Source organism: Monomorium pharaonis, chromosome 1 (assembly GCF_013373865.1).
Source record: "Monomorium pharaonis isolate MP-MQ-018 chromosome 1, ASM1337386v2, whole genome shotgun sequence".
Lineage (NCBI taxonomy): Eukaryota > Metazoa > Arthropoda > Insecta > Hymenoptera > Formicidae > Monomorium > Monomorium pharaonis.
In genome coordinates, this window is record NC_050467.1 from 27,015,640 (window position 1) to 27,041,854 (window position 26,215).

Below are 26,215 nucleotides of genomic sequence, written 5' to 3' on the forward strand. Positions count from 1 at the left end.
TTTTATAATGTAATTATTACGTTTGACCTGACTGGCCTCAAATATACTCAACAAATAGCGCACAATGTTTCGACCGTTGGTTTTGGTTTTTATCAAGTGCTTATATTATAGATACGTAAAAATTATGTGGTACACATTTTGAGTTATAATATGTGCCTATAGATATCATCTAAAAGGCAATATAAACGAAGTAAATTACAGAAGAGTTACCCTAAAAATATAAATCAATAATAACGTTTATAAATCAAAAGTGCGGTCAAGTTTGTGTAATAAAAAATAATAAATGATTGGATACATTGAAGTCTAATGTGTGTTTTCTTCGAGATCTGAAACGGCACCGCCGTTTAGTCGAGTCTCAGATCTCGAAGAAAACACACACATTAGACTTCAATGTATCCAATCATTTATTATTTTTTTATTACACAAACTTGACCACACTTTTAATTTGTAAACGTTATTATTGATTCATATTTTTGGGCAACTAAACAAATTAAAAATTATGTATATAAAGAAATATATATATGATTTCTCTCTCTTGGAATTTATATATATATATATATATATAAAGATAGTTTTTGACAATTATATGTTCACATAATAATAATAAAAATGTATTGGAAAAAGGATAGACAAATGTAATGTAATGGCGCGCGCGTAGCGCGCGCAGTGTAATGTTCTAGTTATAATAAAAAGTTATATTGTAAAGTTAGTGGATGATATGCTAATTTAGTAACATATGTGTAAAATTGTAATCTATCTATAATTTTACTGCATTGCACACTGTTTGGTGCTGTGAGAGGATCATGTTGCGATCAACCAAAACCATTATAGATTTCATACTGAATTAATCAAATAATACATAACTAGATGCTGTTCTAAAAAAAGATTATCAAAAATTTGTAAAGAGTAACAAAGAAACAAAAAAAAACAAATTGTTACTTTCTAAGTAACGATATAATAATCGCGTGTTAGTTTTTAAAATTAATAAAAAATAACAATTATATTAATAAGTTGATTTAAAAAAAGTAACGGCATTACTTGTCTACTACATAATAAATGCTTTAATTGCTTTTATGAAATAACGTTCTTAACCCTGTTTTTTTAATTTATTTTTATATTTAAATTTAATTTTTTTGATAATAAAGCCTTGTATGAAAAAGTTTTACGACATATTTTTGATGTATTCTTACGTAGAATAGTTTATCTTTGCGTTGATAATGGGACACCCTATGTATAAGGCAAATGGTGGGGAGCTTGATAGAAACTCGGAGAGGGAGTTATTTCTGGCTCAGTTTGCTCTTGCACGATCTTACGCGAGGTCATCCTTTGCATCCCCCCTGATATATGCTACTCCCTGCGAGACACCCTCTTCCTCTTCAATTTCCTCTTTTGCCTAGTCTCCGTTTCATATTTATCTGTTCGTTCTGAAAAATATCATTGTAAGAATTATTTGTTTGTTTCGTAAAAGAAAAATTATCTAAAAGCAAAAACCGTTTTTTATAATATTTTTGAAGTAAATCTAACAATTTGTTGTGAATGGCTGATGATGACGACTACAAGATATTATTGGATGCTGTTAGTGTCATTATTGCTGATATTCGGATACATTTCAGGTTTGTTACGTGTACAGATTATATGCGATTTATTATACATTCTACATTAATTAAGATGTCTTTAAAATATTTAACTAGTTTAATTTTCCAATAATTTTTCTTTTTTACAATTTATTTTCCTTTATATAACTAAAGTGAACTTGATTATTGTATTAATTTTTGATGTTTTTTTAAAACGCCTTATATACCGGAAAGCAGATCTACGTGGACTATTTTTATCCCATCAGTTTTGCTCGCTTAATATAACGTTTACGTGTTTTATGATACTACTGTTATGATACTACTGTGTATTACATTACTGTTTTCATTAATAATAAATAATTTGTTTGTCGTTTAGTAAACTAAATTTAATAAGCATAATTACTAAATATTTATCAAGAAATATTTAATATTTATATATCATTGAGAAAATAGATTACTATGTATATAAAATTTATTTATGAGATTTATTAAAAGGTTATATCAAATATAAATATCTTAACTTTGTATTTTGTAAAATATACAAAATCATAATGCAAATATAAATGTGAATATTTTATAGTAAGAATAATTTTGTTACAAATTTATTCATAATTGTGGATAAAATATATGTCGCCAAAATTTATAGAAATATGAAGCTTTATATTAATAACAACGAAATATAACAACATAACAACAATAACAATAATATAGAGTTAAAGGAATAAAAAGAAAAGAATGTTATTATTAATCTTTAATTGTGTATCATAAAAAAATATGATGAAGAAAATAATAAATTAATTTTTTTTATTATTTTATTACTTAATGATCAATTACATTTGAAAATAGAATATCGGTTATTTTATCGTCACTGACCCATTTTGCGTTCAAAATTTTCTACAACGTGTGCAGCACGTGCTAACCAGATCGAAATTGGAGTGTGCGCGCGACGACGCTGTATTTATAGATCGCAGACGATCCTCTTTAAACTACATTTTTCACAGTATTCCAATTCCGGGACACCAGAATTGTTTTAATAACGTCACATCCGACTTTAAAACCGTACAATAATGTTATTACGTTATCATAAATTTTTTAATTCTATTTTTTTCCACAAAATTATGATTTAAATTGTTGACATTTTGCAAAAATTATAATGTTTCTTTGCATTATTTTAATGCAGTATATAAAGCAAAAACTTTAGAATATCCAATAGTTTACATACCATGTTTCTATTCAACTTAACAACAATTATAATCCTTTCGTAATCTAAACTTTAGTGAAAGCTTGAGTTAAATTTCGAGGATTATCACTATATTTTCTAATTTTCGCTTTTATCAGTATACCATGATCTTATTTGCCCGGAATTTAAAATTCTGTCTTTAGTGATCTTGCACTACAAACTTTCTTTTGTTTGATTGTTTGCTGCGAGCTTGCTTTGCATGACGTCTCTAACAAGCTCGGTTACAAATATTATTGCATAATAAAGCGCACTTTGTTTCGACGCCGACGTTGCGAGGTGAGCTTCCTGCATTAGAAGCAAAGATAATTACAAACGTTATAATTATTAGCTCGGCGCAAAAGCTAAGGTAAAGGAAAACAGAATAGAATTGTAAGAATTAAAATAATAATGATTAAGGAATAAGAATTTAAAAAATAATAAATTTCAACAAATCTACATACTTACGCGCGTGCAAGTAATTTTAATAAAAATAAAGTTTAATGAATAAAATTTATACATAATTTTAATCTTTTACTTAAGTTATTTATAAATTATTTAAGTAATGAGTTGAATTTTTGACAGTACAAACTTTACTTTTAGTACAAACTGTAACAATAAAAAAATACATATGTGTAAATAAAACGAATAAATAATATTTTTAAGTTAAAGGTATAAATAATAATAATATTTATTATAATATATGCATAGAAATAGTTAATTGTAATAATAATATGTTAAATTAATTTACAAATACACATTATGTGAGTACTTTGAGCTAAAAAAGGTAAATGGACGCGAGTTGTGAAATCTTCAAATAAAAAGTTATGAAGCTGCATTTGAAGCCAATCTACAAAGGAGATTTAAAGTAGGTCACGTTTCTCCTTGCTTATTTGGTCCTAAAACTGCATATACAAAGTACCAGCCTCCTTTTCCTCTCTTTTCCTCTTGAAATTTACACGCGTATTTAAAGCTACGTATATTTTCGCATCTCACGTCAAAGTTTAAAGCGTAAATTTCCACGCGCGCTAAATAAAAAGTACTCACTCATTAGACAAAAAAATTATACTAAGTAAAAATTACAAATATATAATTAAATTGATACATTGTTAAAATGATCAAATGTTATCAATTGCAATAATAAATCTCGGTATGTATAACGAAGAGTGGAAAATTGCGAACATGTAAGGGAAATTATAGAAATCTTAAAAGAATACTTTAGTTATTTGCTTTTAAATTATAATAATAAATATTGATATTTATTATTAATTTAGAATTATTATTAACTCTAAAACAATACACCAGGGTAGTTTTGTACCGCAGTACAAACTTGAATTTACCTCCTAATTTAGCAGCTGAAGAGATCGACTCGGGGTACTGACTATAATTTAATTAAAAATCGTAGGAATGAAAAAGGACATTGGCGTCAAAACACCATTACCTTCCGAGCAGACATCAAGTAGAAGTGGGGGGTACGTTTATATCTCAGCCTACCGTTCGCGTTTACATTTCGTTTGGATATTGTTATTTAATGGTATGAAACACGGTGTTTTCTTTGTATCAAAAAATTTTTCGCGCGCTATTTGTCTGCATCTTGAAGTAGTAAATGTGTTTACATATATTGACTTTGTATCAATGGCATTTTTCACATGGAAGTCGCTTAACTAAAATTATAAAGATAATTTATTAATTTTTTCTTTTTATTTTAATACTATTTCCTCTGTGGTGAATTAAATAATAAACATTTTTTTGAAGCAAAATAAAAAAATTATTATGTCTTTATTTATTTATTCTATTTTTTTAAGCTATCATTTTTAAAAATTTTATTTGTTAAAATATTAATTTTTCTTAAACAATAAGTAAAATTTATTTTATCCCGGTTCTAGATCTATCCTTTACATTTTTAAAACTATATTTTTAATTTTTTATTAAAAATTGAAAATACAATAAATTTAAAAAAAAAATGATTTTGGCAATTTTTTCAAACTTTCGTTTAAATTAATTGTTAATATATTTAATGTTAATTAATTAATATTATTGTCAATTATACCATTGTTTTTGTCATAAAAACATCAAGAGATTCATATAGTACAATATTGATTTGTCAGTTTATCTGTTTAACGCAAAACGCTTGGGAAGGAATGGGATAATTTAGAATCCAGTGTATCGTTTGAAGTGAGGAAAAAAGTTTACTGTTTCTAGGATTAATGTAGGTTATAATTTTCAACAAAAGTTAAAGTCATGGCCGTCCAGATTTATTCGCTACAACGCAACGCAAGACAATACCAAATTGTATATTCAAAATTAATATATTTAGTTATAATTTTTTGATATAATAATATATAGACAGTAAAATATACATATATATAGTAGTAATAGTATAATTTTTGTACAACTTGTGATCATTATACAACAAACATATAAGCAAAATCAAACAATTACATAAAAAACATTAAAAACATTAAAAACATGTAATAATATTTATTTTAAAGAGCATGTGCATTCTGTAATTACACATAATACTGCTACACTGAGCAAATATCGGACTACCACAAGTGAAAACCTATTTTTACTCTAATATACTACAATATTATATTTATTTCTATTACCTCGCTTTTATTTTACTTTCTTCTATATTTAATTCTGTTTAAAAGAAATTTATAACAAGTTATATAAAAGATTTTAAATAAAAAACTAGGAATTTGTTTTGTTATAAAATATTCTACACTAAGAAGAAAGTTGTTAATTTGACTAAGTTATTTTAGTACAAGTTGTTTATATATTTAAATTATTATTAAAGGAATATAATTGAGAGAGAGACTATTTAATTCAATATGTAAATACTTGAATTGTAAAAAAATTTAGTTGAGTCAAGAATTTTTTCTTAATGTATAGATAACATTTATAATTGACAATTTTTATTTTATAAAATGTACACTTAAGACAGTTCGAAATAAGTTGATCAATTAAGCATTGCATGCGAGAATTGGATAATTCCGTTAAGTGGCATGGTCGATATCGTTTACAGAATAGAACGGGCGTACTATTGCAGGCTATTGCAGTTGCATTACAGAGAGCAGAGAATCCGCTACAATTAACGTGATTATTTAACAGCGCTCTCGTTGTGTACCCGCAATGTTTATTCGCTATTCGCTCGTTACCGGTGTTGTATGCACTTCTCTATACACGTGTCCACGTGTAATATCAGGGGTCGGATTTACCCCACGGTTATACACCGTCCACCCTCTATGTTGACCAGGCAAAACTGCGTCCAGGAAACGCAAAACCGTATTATCGTATTATTACCGTAATAACGACATTCGTGTCACATTTATTGCCATTTATCGTAGAGCTACTACATGATATTAATTATAATTATATGCTGATTACACAGAAATAATCCCGTTTCAGTCTTGCTTGTAAATGAATAATTTGTTTAAAAAATTGATTATTTTTTTATTTAACAGAGAAATGATTTAACAGAGATTTTAAGAAAACAAAAATATACTTTCAAATAGACTTTGACAGTTTATATTTTTGTAAAAGTATTACTAAAATTACCAAAAATATTATTGAAATATTACAAAAAAATATTTAAAAAATATTAAATACACAATTTTAACATTATTTATGCTTGTATTTGTAGTTTTTTAATTTCTTATATCTTTTACATATTTTTAAATACATACATACTTTTACATACTTTTATATACTTTTAATTCTTATTCTTCTTTAAACTAATTCTAAAATACATCATTTTCAGAAAAAAATTGTTAAATATTTCAACAAACTTCAAACAAGACTGTTTCATACGAGTTTACAATTGAAGTTGACTGTCATTAGATAGATAAAAATTGTAAAAAAACTCGTGGGGCAGTAAACAGGTTATGTAAAAGGCATCCTATCCTATCCTATTCTATCCTATCCTATCCTATCCTATCCTATCTAAAAAAAGGCATGTAAAGTCGATTGCTCGCATTTCTCGAAGATCATTGTTGTCGCTTTTCCGCGATGCCAATTGGTTCTCTCGCTGCGCTTACTTCGTGTTGCAAGAGTAGCTGTCATTGCAATTGAATTTTGACAGCTGTCAAATTTGTATAAATATTATCTATACATTTATTGCTGTAATTTATTTTTAAAAGGTAAAAAATAAAAAGTTAAGTAGCGCGCGCGAAGCACGCGTCTGTGGTGTCTAGTGGTATATAAACTTGAAATATTTTTTATATTCTTTGATAATAATGGTATAAATATTTATTTTAAATATTTTTATAAATGTTTATCATAATTTTTTTAATACCTGACAAACTCAGACATAAAAATATGTACAAATAATTTAGCTTCCGAAACGGACCAATCTCTAATTTAGTTCAAATTTTGGAAATTTCATTTAGTGAAAAAAAACATGCAAGGATTTTTGGCGACTCAAAAAAAATTTTTTTTAATGTCGGTAAGTAGAAAATCCATAATTTGTAGACAAAAATTTAAATGTGTGTGTGTGTGTGTTTGTGTGTGACCACAGCGAAGCAATGTCTTTGTTTACTTTTTTTATGGGTGTACTTGTAAAATGAGTAAGTGTTAATTCCGTTACCAGACATTGTATTGAAAACCTGCAAACACATGTGAACTTTACTTTGTTTGCAGTATGCACATAAGTTAGCGACTTGGATGGGGTGCGTGCGTGAGTGAGTGAATGAGTGAGTGAGTGAGTGAGTGAGTGAGTGAGTGAGTGAGCGAGAGTGAGTGAGGAGTAAGTGAGTAAGTAAGTGAGTGAGTGAGTGAGTGAGGAGTGAGTGAGGAGTGAGTAAGGAGTGAGTGAGGAGTGAGTAAGGAGTGAATGAGTGAGTGAATAAGAGTGAGTGAGGAGTGAGTGAGGAGTAAGTGAGTGAGTAAGTGAGTGAATGAGTAAGGAGTGAGCGAGGAGTGAGCCGGGAGTGAGCCGGGAGTGAGCCGGGATTGAGCGAGGAGTGAGCCAGGAGTGAGCCGGGAGTAAGCCGGGAGTGAGCGAGGAGTGAGCCGGGAGTGAGTCAGGAGTGAGCGAGGAGTGAGCCGGGAGTGAGCCGGGAGTGAGCCAGGAGTGAGTGAGTGAGTGAGCGAGGAGTGAGCGAGGAGTGAGCGAAGAATGAGCCGGGAGTGAGCCGGGAGTGAATTGGGAGTGATTCAGGAGTAAGCCAGGAGTGAGCCAGGAGTGCGCGAGTGAGTGAGCGAAGAGTGAGCGAGGAGTGAGCCGGGAGTGAGCGAGGAGTGAGCCGAAAGTGAGCCGGGAGTGAGCCGGGAGTGAGCCAGGAGTGAACCAGGAGTGAGCGAGTGAGTGAGTGAAAAGTGAGCCGGGAGTGAGCGAGGAGTGAGCGAGTGAGTGAGCAAGGAGTGAGCGAGGAGTGAGCCGGGAGTGAACCGGGAGTAAGCCGGGAGTGAGCCGGGAGTGAGCCGGGAGTAAGCCGGGAGTGAGCCGCGAGTGAGCCGGGAGTGAGCCGAGAGTGAGCCGGGAGTGAGCCGGGAGTGAGCCGGGAGTGAATTGGGAGTGATTCAGGAGTGAGCCAGGAGTGAGCCAGGAGTGCGCGAGTGAGTGAGCGAAGAGTGAGCGAGGAGTGAGCCGGGAGTGAGCGAGGAGTGAGCCGAAAGTGAGCCGGGAGTGAGCCGGGAGTGAGCCAGGAGTGAACCAGGAGTGAGCGAGTGAGTGAGTGAAAAGTGAGCCGGGAGTGAGCGAGGAGTGAGCGAGTGAGTGAGCAAGGAGTGAGCGAGGAGTGAGCCGGGAGTGAACCGGGAGTAAGCCGGGAGTGAGCCGGGAGTGAGCCGGGAGTAAGCCGGGAGTGAGCCGCGAGTGAGCCGGGAGTGAGTCGAGAGTGAGCCGGGAGTGAGCCGGGAGTGAACCGGGAGTGAGCCGGGAGTGAGCCGGGAGTGAGCCGGGAGTAAGCCGGGAGTGAGCCGCGAGTGAGCCGGGAGTGAGCCGGGAGTGAACCAGGAGTGAGCCAGAAGTGAATCAGGAGTGAGCGAGTAAGTCAGCGAGGAGTGAGCGAAGAGTGAGCCGGGAGTGAGCGAGGAGTGAGCCGGGAGTGAACCAGGAGTGAGCCAGGAGTGCGCAAGTGAGTGAGCAAAGAGTGAGCGAGGAGTGAGCCGGGAGTGAGCGAGGAGTGAGCCGAAAGTGAGCCGGGAGTGAGCCGGGAGTGAGCCGGGAGTGAGCCGCGAGTGAGCCGGGAGTGAGCCGGGAGTGAGCCGGGAGTGAGCCGGGAGTGAGCCGGGAGTGAGCCGGGAGTGAGCTGCGAGTGAGCGAGGAGTGAGCCGGGAGTGAGCCGGGAGTGAGCCGGGAGTGAACCGCGAGTGAGCGAGGAGTGAGCCGGGAGTGAGCCGGGAGTGAGCCGGGAGTGAACCAGGAGTGAGCCAGGAGTGAACCAGGAGTGAGCGAGTGAGTCAGCAAGGAGTGAGCGAAGAATAAGTCGGGAGTGAGCGAGGAGTGAGCCGGGAGTGAACCGGGAGTAAGCCGGGAGTGAGCCGGGAGTAAGCCGGGAGTGAGCGAGGAGTGAGCGAGTGAGCGAGGAGTGAGCGAGGAGTGAGCGAGGAGTGAGCGCGTGAGCGAGCTGGCGAGTGAGCGAAGTGTGAGCGAGGAGTGAGCGAGGAGTGAGCGAGTGAGCGAAGAGTGAGCAAGGAGTGAGCCAGTGAGTGACTGAGTGTGTGAGTGAGTGAGTGAAAAAGGGTGCAAGGAAGGGAGCAAACGAGCGAACGTAACTAGATAAATATGTAGCTAGGTAGCTAGGTAGCTAGGTAGCTAGATAGCAGTAAGTATGCAAGTAGGTATGTATGTTGGTATGTATGTATGTAGGTAGATTGCAGAAGACGTTTGATTAATGTAAATGAAAGATAGAGAAAATCAAATTGCAATTATTATTATTTTTAAAGCAAAAAGTCAAATAGCGCGCGCGCAGCGCGCGCTTGTAATGTTCTAGTATCTAAAAAAAGGCATGTAAAGTCGATTGCTCGCATTACTCAAAGTTTATTGTTGTCGCTTTTCCGCGATGCCGATTGGTTCTCTCGCTGCGCTTACTTTGTGCTGCAAGAGTAGCTGTCATTGCAATTGAATTTTGACAGCTGTTAAATTTGTATAAATATTATCTATACATTTATTGTTGTAATTTATTTTTAAAAGGTAAAAAATAAAAAGTTAAGTAGCGCGCGCGAAGCGTGCGTCTGTGGTGTCTAGTGGTATATAAACTTGAAATATTTTTTATATTCTTTGATAATAATGGTATAAATATTTATTTTAAATATTTTCATAAATGTTTATTATAATTTATTTTATACCTGACAAACTCGGACATAAAAATCAGTACAAAATATTTGGCTTCCGAAAACGACCAATCTCCAATTTAGTTCAAATTTTGGAAATTTTTTTTAGTAAAAAAAAACATGCAAAAAGGCGACTCGAAAAAAAATTTTTTTAATGTCGGTAAGTAGGAAATCCATAATTTGTAGACAAAAATTAAATGTGTGTGTGTGTTTGTGTGTGATCACAGCAAAGCAATGTTTTTGTTTACATTTTTTATGGGTGTACTTGTAAAATGAGTAAGTGTTAATACCGTTAAACATTGTATTGGAAACCTGCAAACACATGTGAACTTTACTTTGTTGTGTGCACATGAGTTAGCGACTTAGATGGAATGCGTGCATGAGTGAGTGAGTGAGAGTGAGTGAGAAGCGAGTGAGGAATGAGTGAGGAGTGAGTGAGGAGTGTGTGAGTGAGTGAGGAGTGAGTGAGGAGTGAGTGAGGAGTGAGTGAGGAGTGAGTGAGGAGTGAGTAAGGAGTAAGTGAGTGAGAGTGAGTGAGTCAGAGTAAGTGAGGAGTGAGTGAGGAGTGAGTGAATGAGAGTGAGTGAGCAGTGAGTGAAGAATGAGTGAAGAGTGAGTGAAGAGTGAGTGAGGAGTGAGTGAGGAGTGAGTGAGGAGTGTGTGAGTGAGTGAGTGAGTGAGTGAGTGAGTGAGTGAGTGAATGAGTGAGTAAGTGAAAAAGGAATGAGTGAGTAAGTGAAAAAGGAAGGGAGGGAGGGAGCAAACGAGCGAGCGTAACTAGATAAATATGTAGCTAGGTAGCTAGGTAGCTAGATAGCAGTAAGTATGCAAATAATTATGTATGTTGATATGTATGTATGTAGGTATGTATGTATAATTAAACTTTCCATTTTTTATTCCAAATTGCCGAAGACGTTTGATTAATGTAAACGAAGGATAGAGAAAATCAAATTGCAATTATTATTATTTTTAAAGTGGAAAGTCAAATAGCGCGCGCACAGCGCGCGCCTGTAATGTTCTAGTTTATATAAAGTCGTGTAAAAATAGCTAATTAATTTCTTTTTACGAAAAAACGGTAAGGTGATTGTTTATCGTTTAACTATGTTTCAAGATGTTTTAAATATTATTAATTTAATTTAAATAATAAAATATTAATTTAATATTAATTTAATTATTAAATATAATATTAATAAATATTAATTTAATTAATAAAATAGTAGTTACAATTTATAATTTATAAATCATCAATTTTACGTGTATCAGCGTTTAAAGCTCTATGCACATACACATTTCGTAATTGTAATCATAAGACGCACCATAAAAATTAACCAATCATGATAAGGAATTATAAAAAATATAAGATTATGTTTATAAAGATTATTTCTACATTCTTAGCTTTGATTGACTAATACGGTACGTCTTACAAATAAGATTATGAAAAGTGTGTGTTGCAGCCCTTATGCCTATTGCCTTTCTTTTTTTGACGTAATCTTTATCGGTTTTTATTTCTGTAAAAATGATAATAAGCGGGAACATTGATCAAGTTAACTTTAAATTTCACATTTTAAATAACACTATGTTTTAATATCACGAATATTTCATTATAATAATGCACACATACAGGGGATTTCAAAACATGTAGGTCAACGCTCGTAAAAAGGTAGAAAGGAGATCAAGATGAACATAAAAGTCCAATATTATCTTGGGTTAGGTATTAATAATGGAGATATTAACGTATGGAATCTACAAATAATCTAATTAATTTCTATTGTAATTGTAAACAGTAAATTAATAAAAGCTTATCATACATTTACGATATATTTTTTCTTCCATGTTATGGCTCGAGCAAATCGAGCTCTTTCCTCGGCGCGCTCACATTTGCATAATTTGAAAAATTAATACCTTGATTATTGGTGGACCTAGCCCAAGACCTAATCAAAGACAATATTGGACTTTTATGTTTATCTCGATCCCCCTTTTACCTTTTTACGAGCGTTGACTTATACATTTTGGGACATCCTGTATAATATTGATTACGATTATAAATGTTTTAGTGTAAAAGACAGTAATTGAAGATACCCGGGAAAAAAAATTTTATATAAAAACATATAATAAATATACATAAAATATTTAAATTGTCCGTATATAATTATATATTATATATATATATATATATATATTCTGGAATATATATATAATTGTATATAGACAATTCTTTTTTCTTAACTTTTTTAAAAAAAGCAACGCAAAAATTATTTTTTAAATTAGTTTTTATCTTTTTAGTATGACTATTATTTTTTACAATTATTAAGACAATTTATTTAAAAATAAATTGATTGTACAAAAATACAAATAATTAGTTAATAATTATATGATATAATAGAATTATACATATAATATAATTATAAATATATTTGGTCTAACAACGCCAAGTTATTTTAATCAAACGTTTTTATTTTAATAAATTTTGTTTATTATTATTTAATTTTTTTTGTCAAGACTTTTATTCTATTACAATATATTTAGTTGTTGATATCTTTAAAAATTTTTTATTAAAACATTAAAAAGTATTGTGTATTTTTCTTAAATTTTACAGTTTTATGTTATAGTATGCAATTTTTATTGAATATTATTTTTTATTGAGTATATAATATTGGCATTAAAGCATATAAAAATAAAAAAATAATAATGTAAATATTTACCTGATGCACAATTTTGTGATATTTTTTTTTAGATCAATTTAAACAAAATTATATATAACACAGCTTTTGTTTTATTTAAAATTATTTTTTGCTTTAATTTTTATGAATCTTTTTATATATTATTTTGGTGAACGAGAAAATAAAAGTTACTTTTGCGCATTAAAAAATCTAAATAATTGTTTCTCGATGATTCGTTGCAGAATCCCAGCAACTCATCATCCGAAGCATCAACATTCCTTCCGCTGTAAAAATTGGCGACGTCGATTACGTGATACTCGACTGCGACTATGCTTTGGAAAACACTTCGAGCAAAGGGTTAGTAGTCAAGTGGTTTTACAACGACAACCAACTAGTTTATCAGTGGATCTATGGCAGATATCCCTTAGCTGACCAACCAGCTAAGAAATATGTTGATTTAAAATACAAAGCCAGCGGTGATCCTTTTACCGAATATCGAGCCATGAAGCTGGTTAAACCAGGAATTGATCTAACGGGTGATTATATGTGTGTTATATCAACGTTTGAGGACGAACGGACGGCAAACGCCTCGATGGTGATTTATTGTAAGTATCCCTTTTTAATATGTATGGGAAAAGAGGGGATTATGGAATATTATTGTTATATATATATATATATATATATATATATGTGTGTGTGTATGTTAAATAATTAAATAGATATTTATAGGACATACAGTAGAAATTTATTAGCGACAGATTTATATTCATTATACTATAACTGCAACATTACAAATATTTTTTTTATTTTAATATCATTAAAATTATAGCTTAAAATGAAATTAAAAACTAACAAAGGTCTAATCTTTTTAGAATTTTAATTATTTTAAGATTTTATCATGTTTTAACATTATCATACAGGGTCATCACGCTTTTGTAATCTTTTTATCTATCGTGAATGTTGACCTCGCCGACGATTCTTCTCCATTCGTCTCTGTCTTAAACAGAAGCGTCCTCCGCTTTCTGCACTTCTACTCTGTCTCCTTATATTCTCCATCAATCCACCTTAAATTCTCCTTCAACTCTTACAATCTCTTTTCACTTTGCCTAAATAATTCTTTCTTAATTATTTTATTTTTACAACTTCTTAGTTTTAATTTAATTTTGGTTATATATATATATATAATTTATAATTATTGTTGTTAAATAGAGAAAATTATATGTTACAATATAAATATATTTGTGTTTAAAAATGCCTCCTTAATGAAAAAATGATAGAAAAATTATAATATATGAGTCATTTCACGGAATCCACATATGAAATCTGGGACCATAGTCACCGATTTCATTTAAATTGTAGAAAAATATTTGTCAAGATAAGTTAAAACAAACTGAATTTTTTTAGATTTTTAAACTCACGGAATTAGTGAGGGCGCTGCTGTCATTTCTTTGACATGTTGCGAATGACATGGTAGGATATGCTCATGCAAAAGTAATTTCAACATCTTTGAACTTTATAAAAATAAAAATAGATTGATGGCTGTACAACGACTTAATAAAAATTAATAATAAGGACAAAAATATAATTAAGTAATAGTAAATAATCTGTTTATTTATTTAATTTTGGTTCTAATCATTAAGAGCAAAAGCTTTAAACTACATATATTATGTGAAAAAATCCGCCCTTTCCAATAAAAATATTTATTTTAAAATAAATTTTGGGGAAGGTATAAAAAACAGGATTTTTATCAAAAAACATTATTTTTAATGCTTTCTTTAATTTTGAGAAAATTGAAAATATTTTTATTGGAAAGAGCAGGAAATTTTACATAAAAATGTACACGTTTGACAAAAGAACAGAAAAGAAAAAATTGGTGAAAATTTACTTTAAAGCGATGTCGGAACGCGACATGTCAAGGAAATAATAGCAGCGCCCCCGCTAAACTCGTAGGTTTAAAAATTTTAAAAAATTCAGGTCGTTTTAACTCATATTGACAAATTTTTTTCTGCAATTTAAATAGAATCAATGACTATGGTCCCAGATTTCATATGCGGATTCCGTGAAATGACTCATATACATTAAAAATATAAGTGTGTAATATGTTGATTAAAAGATATGGTGGTTTAATTTCTGTCTAAATGCTTAGTTCTCAATTTATTATGTCTCTTTCAGTTTTATAAATATATTTACAAATTTTATTTATATCGATAATTCTTATTTTATACTCGGTTATTAATTTATACATTTTACATTAAGTTATATTAAAAAAAAATGTTTCCTTAATTTTGACAAATTATGAGTTTGAATACAATTGTAACGCATTCTTAAAATAAAATTTGTTACAAGTAGATAAATTTAGTGCAACTTTTGATTGATTATTAAATAGTTATACTAGCTTTGTCTAGTAATTAGCAAAATTCTTTAGGATTATAATTGCGACGTAATGCTTTCTTCGTATTTATCGTATTGCAAAACTATATAATATCCGAAGTCAGTTATTTAACAGTATAAAAGATAATAAATCGAGAAAAAACTGTACTATGTTTAAAATCTATACTATACTATTAATTTTTTGATAAAAAAAATATAAAGTTAATGAAAAAAGAGAAGAATTAATAAAATAAAATAATTTTGATTTTTAAAAAGAAATGAGAAAAAATCCATATCATACATACATACATAAATACATAAATACATACATACATACATACATACATACATACATACATACATACATACATACATACATACATACATACATACATACATACATACATACATACATACATACATACATACATACATACATACATACATACATACATACATACATACATACATACATACATACATACATACATACACATATACATATAAAATTATGTAAATATACATATATAAATTATATCCATACATAATCTTTTTCTCTTTTGCTCGTAATCTGTTTATATGTACCGTTTAAAAAAAAATAAGAAGAATAATTAGGGGAATAACTTTTGCATTGTTTTGTTATAAAAAATAAAATTGCTATTACATGCAATATTTTATATATGATTATACATAATATAAATAATTTTTTAATGAATAATTTAATTTGTACATTAATATGTCGGTAAATTTAGCATTTTGGGACATTTGCTTCTTTTTTCCGCTGCTTTTTGACATTAATATGACATCAGCAATAACATGTGCTTTATTTGTATTCTTTTATATCTACTGCTCTTGCTTGCTATATCGAAAATAAAAGTCAACCTTGTAATAGAACACAGCAAAACCACCAAGAGAGCTCCGACATTACGATAACGCAAGTATATCCATTGCTATTACGTTCTTATTTATTTTTATTGCCTTACGTGCGTCTCTTTTTCCGCGAAATATCCACCTCGTGATCTCATACTTCGAACTTTGAAAATACGCTTTCTCTACTTTTCAAGATAGAACATAAAACAGTAGTATTCATAAAATATAAGAAACCATATATTTATTTTAAAAAAGAGCAATTGAGCTACAAAATATATTAAAACAGATATGTTAAATTATAGTGTGATTAAATTTATTAAGTTACATATTTATATGAAATGTATCAAATATTTTATTTAAAAATATGCGATATAACAGTTCCACTTATCTTAATTAATATAGATACAATTAAATGTTTTACCGGCATATATTGAGTAAATTAGAAAAATTTCTTTCTTAATTTGTTTGTAACTATTGTAATATAAAATTATTTTCTTAATCATTGCCGTTATTTAAAAAAACAAAGATTGAAAAGTTACCTTTATTAATATTATAAACTCTTTAATACTGTTTAAATACTTTTAGAAATTGTTTGAAGTTAGGGTACTCTTAGTAGATTACGTTCAATGCATCAAACATACAATATATATGAAAAATTAACATTAACGTACGTTAATATATATTAATGTATATTTATTATTTTTCGTATCCCGCAATTCACAGCAACATAGTTTAAATAGAAATGTAGTCTTGTTATTTTAATATCAATATTAATGAAATAAATACGTCTATATATTTGTTTTAATAATCGAGATCTTTTTCTTAATTGTACAGTAGTCTTTGAAAAACTTTTGTTTTATAAATATATTTATTACACATTTCTGCAATATACACATTTCTGCAATATTTTCTTTTTATTTTAAATAAATATATTACTTTGCGACAAAACACTATTTTTTTAAATTAAAATTTATTTTTTAAATTTATTTTGGAGGAAGTACAAAAAAATATATTATTAATTTGTGTTTTTTTTATCCACTGTACGCAATATTGTCAAGTTTTTATAAATACCATTCGTAATAATAAATATTTTATAACTTTAAATTTAGAAAAAGCGATTGAACCCCCCCCCCCACATTTATGAATTTATTAAATTTTTTATTTAAAATATTAATTATTAACGTAGCTAATTGTTGTACAAAACAGAGTTATTATACAAAATTGTATAAAATGTGAATATGGATCATATCGTCACCTTTTTCTTTAGCAGTTTGATTTGCGAAAGACGTAAATGATTCTGCTTGCCTTGATATTGCATATAATTCTTATTACAGCAACAGAAAAAAAATTCGATTTTGGGTATCAGAAAAAAAATATTGATAATAAAGATGGATTGGAAGCGACATGTAAAGCAGAAGGCCTATATCCACAGCCAACTCTCGATATCTCAGTTAAGTAAGTATTTTCATAAGAGTCGAAAAGTCTTGAGATTTTACAAATTTGGAACATTTAAACTATTTGTTGCATATTTAGTCTGCTTTTTTATTTAAATAATTTAAATTACAAAAAATGTTTTAAACTATCTCTCTCTCTCTCTCTCTCTCTAAGGGGAAAAAGTTTAATAAATTTTTTTTTAATTTTAATAAAACTAATAATATTTTATTAAATTTTATATTTTAAACAATAATTTTTAAATTACTAAAATTTTATAAAAATTTATTACAACTTTAATAAACTGATATTAATTTGTTATTACAAAATATTTATAATTTTTTGTTACAATTTAATAAAAATTGTATTAAAATTTTAATAAAATCTTTTTATTTTTTATTATATAAATAGTATTAATAATCTTTCATTGAAATTTTATTATATTTTTATTAAATTTTCGTTAAAAAATGTTTGTTTTTAATTAAATGTAGAAAATAATCTTTACAGTGAAATGTAATTAAAATTTTGTTACATATTTATAAAAAAATGTATTAAACCTATTTAAAAGAGGCGTAATATTTAAATATAATAAAATATAAATTATTATACATATAATAGTCAGTACACGCGCGCGTGAGCATGTGTAGGTACGTGTGTGCGTGTGTATATGAGTATACATATGTGTAGGGACGTTCCAGAAAAGCAAACTTCGAAACCCACAGTGACACTTCGCAAAGATGGATTGTATAATATTTTATCGCGTGTAGACTTTCTAGACGAAGAACTACCAGAAGCTGCGGAGCTCAAATGCATCCTTGACATCCCGAGGACAAATTACAGCATCACTCGAAAAACTATTTACTATTCTGGTTAGTTATCTATTTTTTATGCTTTAATATATTTTTATTAATTGTAAACACATGTTTCTACTAAATTGCCAATTTACATTAACTTGTATTATATTAACCTATAATGATCAATTTTTTAAGATTGCAATAATTTTCATGACGCGACTCAAATAATAAAACCGATATGAAGTAGCATATGGAGCAAATTAACGCATTGTATATATATTTGTTGTATATTTACTGACATCAATGTAGAACACGAATGCAGCAATATGACTATTTACAATCAATCAATTAATAAAATTTTAAGAACGAATGGTTAATACCGGTATGTGATGTTGCCGTTAACGTTGTTAGTAACGTAACAGTAACGAATAATTTGTTGTTTTATTTTAAGCATTGTGATAAAAACATGATAGTAATAAAACATGTATAATGATTTCTATCTGATTGTTTTCTATCTGATGTATGTCTTCAAGTAAAAATTTTTGACTGTAATTCGCACGTCTCTTATAAAAATGTAATACTTATTTTTAGTATTAAAAGTACTGCTGTAAATACTTTTAATATTCAAAATAAGCAGTAATTACTGGCTAATTTAATACTGCCCAGTATTACATTTTTATAAAGAGTTACTAATTACAAGTGTTGACAGTATAAAATTATTATCTGCGAATAGTACGTGGTATCAAACAATGGGTTTAAAAAAATTTTGTTTAAAAAAACACAATAAAATTGAAGTTTGAACCAATTTCAATGCTTTCTTACAAAATAAAAGTTAATAAAGTTTAAAACAATTTTGTTAATCAAATTTTTTTTAACTTTTTTTGTTACTGAATCAGACAACAAATTAGATTTAGAAAGTTTTGAATTAAAGAGTACGTTACTCATTTAATATTTCATCTAATTTACTATCAGAGAGATAGATATTGATATTGAATTTTAATATTTAAATCTTAAATAGACTTAAATAAACTTGAGAAAGCCATCAATTTATAAGATTCTAATAAAAACATTTGTAATAAAAATATTATAGTATTATTTATGATTCCAAGAAAAGACTTATCGGAGGATGCCTAAGAAGCACTGAAGATTTTAAATATTTTAGACTTTAATACTAAAAAAATAATAGATTTGTTTTAAACAAAGATATTATAAATAAACTTTCAATTTCTTTAGGCTACTATATAATCTTTATATTAAATAAAAAGCATTCTCAAATACGTCTTTAATAGACGTATAAGTTCTAAATTTGTTATTTTAATAGAAATAATTATTAAAAATAATAAAAAGTTAATAATATATAATACAATAATTTCGTTTTGCATAACTCAGCTTATTTACTAAAATTGGACAGTATTTTAATTAATCTGGTTTATGAAGTTAAGGTAAGATTTTTTATTGAAAAACTGTTAGTCTGTATGAGTTTTCTAAAATCCATATAATCAAAATTTGAATATTTAAGGTCAATATCAATATCTATTTGATGTTAAATTATCGATGTAAATAAGATATTTATTGCTGGATTAACAATTTTCTAATTTAACTTTATGTGATTAACTTTATCTAATTTAATAAAGAAAAAAAGTGAAAAACAACAACTTAATTCGACAGAATTATTTTAATTCTTTTATCTTATTATTTAATTTTATTAGTTTTTATTGAAAAAAAACTGCATTAAAATTTTAGTTCAAATTACAAAACTGTAACTTTTTTTGCAACGCTTTGAAATTTTATCTCGGCCTTACTAAATGCCTGGTCTCGGTAATCCGCATCTTGCCAATTTATTTATTCTTAATCCTTTTTTAAAAATTTTAATTAATTTAATCCAATTTGACATAATTTGATTTATCTTTTTTGCTATATTATACATACATAATATACATAATATTATGTAACATTTATAAGAATATTAAATTAATTACGTCAATTCTAACTGTAGTATTTGCATATTTAATTATATATTTTATTTCTGTTAATAATTACAGAATAAATATTTTCAGAGTAACATTTAATAATTATCACTAGCAGGTTCTGACGGTTCTGATTGATAATTAGGAGGAGGGGTTAATAAAAATTTTCGATGAAGATCTTATGTCAGACATCGAACAATTTCAATACAATGAATCTTATACATAAGAATTTGATCCACAGGCGTCCATGTTAATCTGCCTGCATCATTTTATTTAAATTTTTTAACGGATCCAGTAAGACTAATTTTTTTAATTTGGAAAGTTAACCTCTCTCCTCCTCCTAGAATTTGCCAATGGTAATTATTATTATTTTCAACTTTTAAATTATTTTTAAATTTTATTATTGCATCGCGTTGTCCAGATTAAAGATAAGAATCTTCAAATCTTTTAATTATTGACCCAACAAACATAGATATAACTGTTACGTAACATATACATAAATATACAAAAAATTATATTGTTGATATATGGTTACATTTGCTAGATTTAATTGACATCTACGCTTAAATTAGGCGTAGATTGTGTGTGTAGTAGAAATGTCTATGCTTGGTTTTTGTATTGTGCAGGAACGGTTACTACCACTTCATCCTTTACAACGATACCACAGCATAAAATGGATATCCAGGCCCTAGACAGCTCAAAGTCTGGTAATGGTGGTGGTAAGATTAAATTAATCGTGAATTAGCTATTTATATTCGTCGTGTATATACACCGAATCATCGACAGTATCCATCACCATTTTCTGATCAAGGGCCTTCAAAATTTTGAAACCTGTTTATTCATTTCATGCTTTCGAGAAATCTTTGAAGCACATTTCAGAGGAATTATTTATCAATATTTTCTTTTTATCATTAATTTATTAAGACTCATAGCTAGACCAACAAGGTTAGAAAAAAATAATTAGAAATAAGAGCGGAGTAAAAAAAGATTTCCGTTATAAAAAGGACATTAAAGTTAATTTCGTAAAATTTTTATAAATAACTCTTTGCTGCAAATGATTTTAAAAAAAGTTGAACATATTTTAATAATTTTTCTCGCAGAATCAATTAACGTAATTGATTGATTATTTTCTTCTGTATTTAATTTTTAATTATTTGTTTACCAAAAATGTTTTTTCCGGTTTTGTTTTCTATTATGTTTAATTGCTGTTTTTTTACAAACCTTGTTGGTCTAGCAATGAGATTTAACGAATGAATTTATAACATGAAGACATTTTTAAGGTATTTCAATTTTATTATAAATATTTTTTAAGCAATTATAGATTTTTTTGTAGAGTTATTTATTATCTCGCTCTCTTCAAAGTTTCTTGATCATTATTCACTAATTGATTGAGGTATTCCTTTTAATTATAACTTTCTTATTGCTTTTTGCTTAAAAAAATTTTTTTGGTTAAGTTGATAAATGCATTTGTTAATTTTTTTTATATAGGGAAACGTTTTTTTGAATGCGTATTATTTAATTATTTTTTATTACATTTTTTATTTAGTATTAATTTGTATCCAAATAAACATTCGAAGTTATAGTTAGATATTTTAAGTATGTGCAATATTTAATATTTTTTGTAATAATAAATTTGTTTATTCTAAGCTTACTTGTAACAAGCTATACGATTTAGACGATTATTCGAATTGTACATGTGAATCTTCCACATAATTTGAGTTGTCTTTGAAAGTATCAAAGTAAATTAACATAATTACAAATATAAGGAATCAACACATCTCATTAGGAATTTACACATACATCTTATTAAGAATTAATCGTAAAAAAACAATTATTTAATAACCAATAAACAGTAACAAAAGTATAAAGACACAAACAAAAGTAGCTTAATTTTATTTTTACAAATAACATTTTTATTTGTTTTATCATAATTTATTAATTTTACTTTAATATAATTTATTTACTTTTTTAAATATAATAAAATTTGCGATGGTACGTTTTAGAAAACTTAATAAGTTTTATAGAAATAGATTTTTTTAATAATAATGTTACACACACACACACACACACACACACACACACACACATGTTTGTGTACATATATATAATGTAAAATATCCTGCAATAAACCTTTTCTATAAAAATATAAAAATTAAGTATAAATATATAAATATAATATTGCTTGATTGTATTAACAGCTGTATAAATTAATTGAAAATTAACATTAGTTGTTCTTAATCATTTTATAGTGTTGTTAGCACGTACAATTTAAGACATTATTTGTTAAATTTTTGTCCATATTATACATATTATCCACTTAATTCATATTTTTGTTAATAAAATATTGCTCATATTTGGTAAAAATATAAAATATTGATGAGATATAATTTAAGTGACTGAAACGCATTTAATTCTTCTTTAATAGTATAATAATTTAATATGTTATTTATATAAAATTGTGATTCAATTTTTTGTTAATTAACATTATCGTTTTTCTTGCTTCAAGTAGCGTGTGAATATTAATAATACTCAGATATCGTGTATTTATTCAATGAAAGTCAAAACGGGCAAAAGCCCATTTAGTATTATACCTTTCAGTGGAGAATTATCCTCGCAATATTAACACCCCTCCCATATACATATACTAATGTCTATGCATTAATGCATATGCATTCCGCTCAAGTGGCCTTCATTATGGTTATGCATATTTATGAAACTCACCCGCGGCCGTTGTAACGCGCTCAATTATTGGCCCCATTAATTTTAGGAAAATGTTCAAACACGAAAAACACTTTTCGTTATATTATGAAATTCGTTATATATAGAATTAAGAAAAAGACAAAAACAGAGTTATCTATTATTATTTTTATTGCATAACTATTATTATATTGATATTATAGAATACAGTATTTTTATTTTATCGATATGTCAGTTTATAAAAAAAATAAGAAAAACGTGTTGTTAAATATGAGAAATTAATAATGATTAACAAAATTGCATCGAACCAAAATCCAATTAATTTTATTTGGTTTTATTAATTTTAAGGCACATTTTCGGTCGGTATTTACAGTAAATTTTTATATTTAAGATCGTTTTAAGTACTATCTTAAGATATCACGAACCAATCACAGAGCTGTTGCATCTTAAAACATTACTTAAGACAATCTTGAAATAAAATTTAAAAAAAATATTAATAACTTTTGTATTACTTTTCGAAAAATTATTTGTATTAATTTATATTTCTTATATATATATATATATATATATATATATATATATACAATTTATATATTATTAATAACATAAAGAAAAAATTAACAAAAATTTAGTAATATTTGATATAACTTTTATTTAATTTTGAAGTATTATTAATTTGTATTTATTTAATAATCTACTTTAATTTTTCTTATTGATACAAATATGATTCTACGCGCGCGTGTGCGCGTACGCACACATGCACGCACGCACGCACGCACGCGCGCGTAGAGAGAGGGAGAGAGAGAGAAAGGGGAAGAGAGAGAGAGAGAGAGAGAGAGAGAGAGAGAGAGAGAGAGAGAGAGAGAGAGAGACACGCACGTATTATAGTTCTACTGTACACTTGCTAATGGCAGATTTTTCAAATAAAAATCTTATATAAAATCTGAAAATGTTATAATTTTTAAGTAAAAACAGCTTTTAAAATTAACAAATTAAATTTCTAAAAAACTTATATTTATATATAATAATTATATCGCACAATGATAATTTTAAAAATTTATACGTAAAAAAATATATAGAAATATTCCCCCAAAATATTATCTATACGTAATAGATTTAATATGAAAGCTTTGACATTTAATGTTTACCTTATTCAAACACGATTTATTTTTTTATTAAAATTATAAAAAAATTGTTTCTTTTTTCTATTGCCTTTAGAAAGAAAATCAAAAGAATCCATTAAAAAGAAAATAAATCCATTAGACAAAATGCGCGAGCTGTGAAAAAACTAATCAGAAAATATAAAGCATTTTAAAATTAAGTGCTATTATAATCTCAATACTTTATTAAAACTTTTAATTCTAAATAATCTTAAGAATCTGCTATTAGCAGATGACGTGAAACATTCTATGTATGATGAATATTTTTGGATTTATATATGCTAATCTACTTGCAGGCAACTTCGTCGACCGTGCATCGATTAATCTTATCCTGTTACCGATACTTCTGGCTATTTTCATTCTGTTTTATTAATAATATAATCGATAGGTAAGTTTAAACTGACGTTGGATTCGACCGGCTGGCTTTCACAATTTTAAAGAAAAATTGATTAAAAATTATTTTAGTTTATTTTCTTTTTAAAATTATGTCTAAAATATTTTACAATATTTAATTATATACAAAATTATATATTTATTTATATAAAATTATGTAAAATATTTATTTACGTCTGTTGTAAATTTTTAGAATGAAATTAAGTATACAAAGCGTTTGTTTTTATAATCTATTTATAAAGAGCATTAAAAAAATAATATATATAAATTAAACTTATTTGCGTTCTATATACTTGTAAAATAATGTATATTTTAACAATTAAAACATATGAATGACAAAAAGCAGGGTACAAGGTTACACTTAAAAAGTGTAATTATTAAATAATACAAAATTTAAGTTAAATTAATATTTTTTATTGATAAATATATACAAATATTAAAAATGCAACAAAAAACTAGATTATTATTAATGTACACAGAACATTTTATTGTCTGATATTCTTGTTGCGTCCATAATTTCAGAAAATAAAGTTATGAGTACAATAAATTAGAAAAACACGTTAATTTATTTTATTTCATTTATAGGATATTGATGTTATTGTAAACAATTTATTGCTGGCCTAATTAAAAAAAAATTTGCAATTTACATTGTATTATAATGGAAACTTTTAAGCAAGAGACATAAATCAGTAGTAATTTTGTGTTTGTCTCTTACTAAATATCAGTCAGAGACAGAAATACTATTGTTGATTTGAATCGCTTCCTGGAAAACTCCCAATAACATAACAAAAAAAAGATTTAATGTAAAATATGTAAAATATAAAATGTAACAAACCACTATATTATTGTCTGTCCGATGATTGATTTACATGCTTAAAAAATTCTGACTTAACAAAATTAAATATAAATAATAGATATAAAGAATATGAAAAAAATGAAATGACTGTCCTCGTATATGTGCATGTGTGTACATGCACACATATACATATACAATATAGATACATATACAAAATCATTTTTATATTTTATATAAGATCTTGTCAAAGCTCTTTGTCTCAATATAATGTAAAATATAAGAAAAATCTAATGTAAAAGATAAAGAATATAAAACACAAATTATTCCTAGTATAAAATATATAAATAGAAATTGTTTCTTTAAAAATATTTTTTTATATTTTATATTAGCGAAGATACAAAAAATGAAATGTATATAACACTTGTTACAATTAGTTAATAATTTATTGTACATAACATTTTGCAAGACAATTTTATTGTATAAACGTAATTGGAAATTCTGTAATTCTGTAAGTCGTATTTTTACAAATTGTGTAAATAATGCCAAATATATTATATCCAAATACATTACGCACTAGTAATTAATTAATGTTGTAGAAATAATAAATACTGAAACAGTATCTTTATATACATTTATTTATTAACCTTAGAACGTCATTCTAGAATAGTTTATAGCCTAGAGTGAATTTGAATTTATTTTATAATGTAACAGATGAAACGATTGACTTGGCCAATTATTGAAGGGAGGGGAGGGGCCAATTATTGAGGGTCAATCATAAGGGAACAATTATTATAGATCAAATATTGAGAGTTAATTATTAGAGCTCAGTATCGTAGAATACATATACTCTATCGTATATTCTATGAATTTAATTTCTTTTATATTTGTTGTGCTTTAAACTATTTTGTTTAACTTTTAAGTAAGCTCTAGCAATGACTATCAGTTAAAGAAAATAATTTTATTAAGGCAAGTTCACTTAAATACGAAAAATTTATTTGCTATATATACT

General features: G+C 28.3%; 1 protein-coding gene across 3 annotated transcripts; it reads left to right on the top strand.

Annotated features, from left to right (window-relative positions):
• The first annotated feature begins 1,274 nt into the window (after nt 1-1,274).
• LOC105833723 lies at nt 1,275-24,462 on the top strand. 3 transcript variants are annotated; one of them, XM_028192131.2, is made up of 7 exons: nt 1,276-1,613; nt 12,971-13,085; nt 13,146-13,333; nt 17,303-17,423; nt 18,087-18,268; nt 20,787-20,879; nt 24,314-24,462. In XM_028192131.2, the coding sequence occupies exons 1-7, from the start codon at nt 1,544-1,546 to the stop codon at nt 24,388-24,390; spliced, it is 846 nt and encodes a 281-aa protein (XP_028047932.1). In that variant the 5' UTR covers nt 1,276-1,543; the 3' UTR covers nt 24,391-24,462. The 3 variants fall into 3 exon arrangements, with proteins under 3 accessions (XP_012531130.1, XP_028047932.1, XP_012531129.1); XM_012675675.3 differs by having other exon boundaries at nt 12,971-13,333; XM_012675676.3 differs by lacking the exon at nt 20,787-20,879 and having other exon boundaries at nt 1,275-1,613; nt 12,971-13,333.
• Nucleotides 24,463-26,215: the final 1,753 nt, after the last annotated feature.

Bases quoted from the DNA above. Each gene is read 5' to 3' on its own strand.
- LOC105833723 (XM_012675675.3), top strand. From the start codon at position 1,544: ATGATGACGACTACAAGATATTATTGGATGCTGTTAGTGTCATTATTG. The intron at 13,334-17,302 runs GTAAGTATCCCT...TTCTTATTACAG, and splicing joins CGCCTCGATGGTGATTTATT to CAACAGAAAAAAAATTCGAT. The intron at 17,424-18,086 runs GTAAGTATTTTC...ACATATGTGTAG, and splicing joins ACTCTCGATATCTCAGTTAA to GGACGTTCCAGAAAAGCAAA.